The sequence below is a fragment of the Hermetia illucens genome, chromosome 5 (genome assembly GCF_905115235.1).
Source record: "Hermetia illucens chromosome 5, iHerIll2.2.curated.20191125, whole genome shotgun sequence".
Lineage (NCBI taxonomy): Eukaryota > Metazoa > Arthropoda > Insecta > Diptera > Stratiomyidae > Hermetia > Hermetia illucens.
Genome location: NC_051853.1, coordinates 34,814,510 through 34,820,239, shown reverse-complemented (window position 1 = coordinate 34,820,239; position 5,730 = coordinate 34,814,510). Strand labels below are relative to the sequence as shown.

Below are 5,730 nucleotides of genomic sequence, written 5' to 3'. Positions count from 1 at the left end.
GCGATCCTCATCACCAAGCGCCGGAAAAGAAATTACGCCTGTGTTAGAATCGGGAATCATATCATCACTTCCAAGCCGACCACCAAATACTTGGGGGTGGTGATAGACAGGAAGCTCAGCTATAAACAACACGTACAGCATATTTGTGATAAATCATCCACTGCTAGTATAGCCCTGGCGAGGATGATGCCGAACGTGGGAGGGCCACGGCATACCTCTAGGTTGTTTATAGCCAGGGTGGTGACCTCAATCATGCTCTATGCGACCCCAGTTTGGAGCAAGGCGTTGCGTATGTCAGTTAATACTAGCAAACTGAATGCAGTCTACAGGAGGACAGCTCTGAGGGTATGCTCTGCCTTCAGGACTGTCTCAGATGATGCAGCATTCGCCATCTCTGGAATGATGCCGATTGACATCTTGGCAGATGAGATGGCGAATATATACCATACGAAGTCAATCTCTCCCTTATTGCAGACGAAGAACGCTGAGAGGAAGAGATCCATAAATAGATGGCAAGGGCGGTGGGAACGCTCGGGAAAGCGTCGGTGGACTCACATTAATTAAACAGATTAATTATAATCTCACCCAGTTTCTCACGGGACATGGACGATATCTCCAATACCTTTACAGGTTTAAATTGGAGACCTCACCCAACTGTCCAAATTTTGATGGAGTCCGAGTCCAAGTCCACTGTCCGAGATTTGTGGGAGAAAGGAGGAATCTAGAGGAGACTCTAGGAGAGGTGCTGGTACCAGAAAATCTAGTGCCGAAAATGCTAGCACATCAAGAGAATTAGGATGCGGTCAACTCCATGATCCCATGAGAAATGGGAAATGGGATTAAGCTAGAGTGAGCTGACTCCGCCCCATGATGTAATACCTTATGGTGGTTCCGCGGGGCAGGGAGGGGGTCGGGGGTGGTTTTAGTGAGTAAAAATCCCACAAGCTGGTGTGTCCAGACCAGTGTCTTTTGAAGATTTCCACCTCCTCAAAAAAAAAACGACAGACAAACAGACAGACAGTAAACCGATTTTAATAAGGTTTTGTGTTTACAGAAAAAAACACAAAAATATGTTTATTATTGTCGAGTTTCTTTACAAATCGATTGCATTCGTTTCAACTTCAAATTAAACACTATTTTGTCCATATGGTGACTTCGAGTTAGTTTCCAAGTAATAAGTACCTCTTGCATACGCTGGTGTTGAATAACCCATAGGAATACGCTTTCCACTACACTTCCTCGTATTATAGTCATCAATTGATCCACATCTTACAGCCGGGAAATTATCTTCCGATCCTGGTTGAACTGATTCTACATAATAACTAACTGCTCTGAAGTGGGCACACACGACATCCAAGCAACCCGGTGGCAAAGCAACTGGTCCGTTCGGGTAGAAATCAGCATCACCTATTGGTTCACGTTTGCCCAGTACTCCGCTATTGGTATGAATAACATCAACGAAAGCGGCATCTCCTTTTTTAAGACTAATACTGGGGTCCAAGCAAGGCATAGCTGGGTCCAGGCCAGTAATTCGAGAAATATATTCTCCGGTTGAACCGTGGTAGCGCCTTCCTGCTACACCAACAATCGTGGAACCCACACTGTGTCCAATCAGATGAATTCGAGGGTTATTCACCTTTTTACTCAAGCGTATGAGTGAATTCCCAAGAACTTCGCCTATCCACAGAACATCCAAAGTAGCCCAGCTATATAAGGAGTTTACGAAGCGACCAGCATCGAAAACCTATGAGGATATCTTTTAGTTAAATCAAGATTTCAAAAGAAAGTAAGAAAATGAATCTTACAATAAAATTTTCAGTTGCCCGCTGCCTGTAAGCTTTTCGCATAGAATCGATAACATCTTCCCCAAGCTTATCACTTACTAATGACTCCCATCCTGTTACTAAAATTGTTATGTTCAAATCCGGATTGAAATCATTACTTTCAATGAAAGGCAATGGATCTCTCAGTGGGGCTGAAACCATGCTGTTTTCTGAATATAATTCCCAGTGTAGATCAGCTTCCCGAGGAGTGTTATTTGGTTTCGGAATTTTCCAATGCGAAGCAATCCCACCTTGAAAAATAATAATGCACCAACAATTAATATTTTTCTATCAAACTGGATAAAAATAAAATTAGAAACAAAATAAAAATAAAATTAGAAACAAAACTCCCTCATCTACTTACAAACTTCGTTGACATAATATGATACCACCCTAGCTGGTGTTCCGGCTAGGACATTTATCGACATGGAGAAAATTTCTTCAGCTCCTGGAACGAACTTTCCTATCAAATCGGAAAAGGATGGTGCCAGACCCCTCAATTCTTCACCAAGTGAGTTTCCTGGTACAGGACGTGCTACTGGAAGCGGATCGGTCCTACTTCGAGTATTGGCTCGCGCCTCACATAGCGATAATACTGTGAGTAGAAGGAACGGGATGACTGGGATAAATCGCATTGTAAAGCCTTATGGTGCGCTCAGATGAATCAATACGAACTCATTAACTATCCTACCATTGTCATGTATTTATACCCCATTATTACCGAACACAGAATTGCTGATACGACAACTGATTCGTTTATATTTTTGTCAAGAGTCCGTAACGCATCAGGTCAACGTTCCAAGTTATATACTTTGTACTAAAACATATCTGTGCTGACGAAGAGTAAATTTAACTTCATAAACGGAGGCGATATCTATGGCGTCAGCAAAGTCAGTTCGGGTTACATTTAATACATTAAAATGTAGATCCACATAAAAAGACATATCAACCTGAGTACTTTCCGGCTTATGATATTGATAGAACCCAATTAAATTTTTCTTGCAAGATACAGACATTTGATATACTGTCTGGCATAAGGTTTTAGGATAAATAATTATCTCCTTAATCGTTATGATTTGGAGATTCCACCGAAATATAAATTTTTTTCCAACAACATTTAATTACATTCAGTGTTTATTCTATGTTTGTTGTAAAGACAATTTTTCCCTCATTATTTGAATTTCGATCTGAATTACTAATCACCTGCCAAATATATGAACCATTGAAGTTTCTTAGTGAGCAATGCTCAATATCTTATCTAATACAGTCTAACTTTTAGATTCGACAAAATTCTAATTCCAGTCTATCTCACACCCATTAAGACTATATATGCCTCTCCCATGATCTCCCGCATCCAGTTCTCCAAATCTTTGAAATCGTTGGTCCAATATAACAACTTGTGGTATTCTTCTCTCCGAAACTATGTCAGACATTATTCTGTAGCGCAGCAGGGTTAGCATCCCCGTCTCACTTGTCTTCTCGGCTATCGCCAAGACCCAGGAGGATGACACAGTACTTCAGAGCCTCAAACCCAACCCCAAATATAAATTTCGGGAGTTGCCCATCTTCGCCTCGAACCTTGCTCTCTGCTGCGAATACTCGGAAAAGGGACCCCGGCCATACATTCCGGCCACCTTTCGCAAGGAAGTGTTTCATGCGGTTCACGAGGTAGCGCATCCAGGCATCAGAACGTCACCGAGAAATACTTCTGACCCTCCATCAACTCCTGGGCCAGAGAGAACATCCCATGCCACCTCGACATCATAGGACCTTTGCGAGAATCGCACGGTTACAGGTATTGCCTTGCAATCATCGCCAGGTTTACGCGATGGGTTGGGTTAACAACATTCGAAATAAATTTCGATTTTGTTAACCCCGGTACGCCAAAAGGCTTCCTGCATTCCCAGTGGAACTCAAAGAATTCCAGCACCACAGATATAGTTCCAGCTACATTTAACCTTCCTATATAGAATACGCTTCTGAGAACGCTTTTCTGCCTTCTTTTTCATGCTCAGTTTTATTTGGATGCATCATATCCTATACCAGTATACCAGGTCTTCTGAAGCTAAGAATTAACAAACTTTTAAAGCAGAAACCCGAATAGATAAGTGTAACGCGCACAAAAGTGTACCTCACGTTAGAAAATAGGCGACTAATAGCCATTCAAGTTTGCACTTGCATCTCCACCAAAGTCAACATGTACTGTGAGTTACTCCACTAGCCAGTTCGAGAAAGTAGATAGGACCCTTTTAATCTTCTCTTAATATTAATGAGGGCGTGGGCGTGGTTAGTACTTAGATGGGGAACCGCTTGGGAACTCCATGTGTCGTTGGCATTTTAAACTCCGCCGTAACCGATCCCAAGCCCGGTTGTGAAAGGAGGAGGCATGGATAGCTTCAGTCTGAAATGTTCTACGCCACGGCAGCATCTCAGGGGGTAGGTGAGGAAAGTACAGGAACTTTGCAGTCCTGCAAATTACTCACTGCGGAAGCTATCATCACACCTGGTAGTTAGGTATAAAATGCCAATTTATCTATGGAAAGAAGGAGAAATTTAAGTTCCGGTACGGATAACCGGCGGGAATCGTCTGACTTCGTGGCTGGGTCGAGCTCCCGTAATGGACAGCACGACATTGAAACCGCTAGTTGTGGGGCGATTTGCCGTCTAGGCCCTACGACGACCAAGAGCATTGCTGCGCCTGCTGCAACTGTTTCGCCACCATCCGTGACGACCACTTCAGCAGGTTCGCGTAGACAGCAGATGAATCTCTTCATCATGCGCTCCTATCACGAAATAACGGCAGGGCGGGTACAGAATCTTACGGCTCATTGTTGCACCACAAATTCGTCCAGCGTTTCTCGCAATTCGCGCACGTGACTCTGCAGCAGACCAGTACCGCTATATAACTCGCATCGTCACAATCCCGGCCACCACCAACTGGTCGAGAGTCAATACGGGCAAAGGCGGTGGCATCAACAACACCACGCCGCACTGCAGGCAACAATTTCAGTACTCGCCGAAACATTCTTCTCCACCGTCCAGCTTAGGTTCCAATTCCAAAGAACGTATATAAAATTCTCGGAAATGGATCCTTTATATAGACCAGGTATTCCCAGGCTCGATCCATCTACAGTAGCTCCGAGAGTCCTATCTCAAATCAATAATGGGATTGCATCTCGGATGCGTGCTGATATGTCACTTCTGCAACTACAATCACTTGTCTATTGTGGTGCAGTTACTGCTGTCAGATTGCACGGTCAGAAAATTCGCTTTCACGTTATTGGTATGATTGACCGAAGGGATCCACTATAGAAAATTCGTTTGGAACGTCGGCGGGATTCACTTAGGCAGGTCATTGCTAGACTGATTCAAATCAGCACTGGCAATGCCAGCAGACGGGTGAGAAATAAAGTGCAGAGGGTTTACAAAAACTATGCCATCCCCAGTAAAACACCCGTAGTTGAAATTCTGGACACACTAAAGCAGAAAATTTCTGTCATATGCAGTCGGCTACGACGGTATGGCAAAAGTCACTCCAAAATGTCAAGAATACAACTTACACGAGGTACTAGCGGAGTCTTTTCAGATCATTCAACGAATCCCCACAGAGCATCCAGATCGTACTGTTTTCGGTGACGGAAGCGAGAGAATATTGGAGTAGGCTTCGGAAGTTATCTACCCAGCATGCTGAGTGGATCATCGTCGAAGGCACCCGCCATGCCAATACGCTTGGCATGAATTTTACGGATGTTACCGAAGAGAAAGTTCAACGAGCCGTAAACAGCTCGAAGAACTGGAAGGACCCTGCTCTCAATCGGGTGCAGAATTTCTGAGGAATTTCCACCCTTCCTCACTGCGGGAGTTACCTACCCTGTCCCAAAAAAGGATACAAGGGCACAAGACCGGT

General features: G+C 43.9%; 1 protein-coding gene across 1 annotated transcript; it reads right to left on the bottom strand.

Moving 5' to 3' along the window:
* Window positions 1-1,056: 1,056 nt before the first annotated feature.
* LOC119657623 (vitellogenin-3-like) lies at window positions 1,057-2,487 on the bottom strand. The gene is made up of 3 exons (XM_038064627.1): window positions 2,188-2,487; window positions 1,806-2,074; window positions 1,057-1,744 (listed from the first exon to the last, which is right to left on the bottom strand). Exons 1-3 carry the CDS (start codon window positions 2,456-2,458, stop codon window positions 1,127-1,129), a joined length of 1,158 nt encoding a protein of 385 aa, XP_037920555.1. The 5' UTR covers window positions 2,459-2,487; the 3' UTR covers window positions 1,057-1,126.
* Window positions 2,488-5,730: the final 3,243 nt, after the last annotated feature.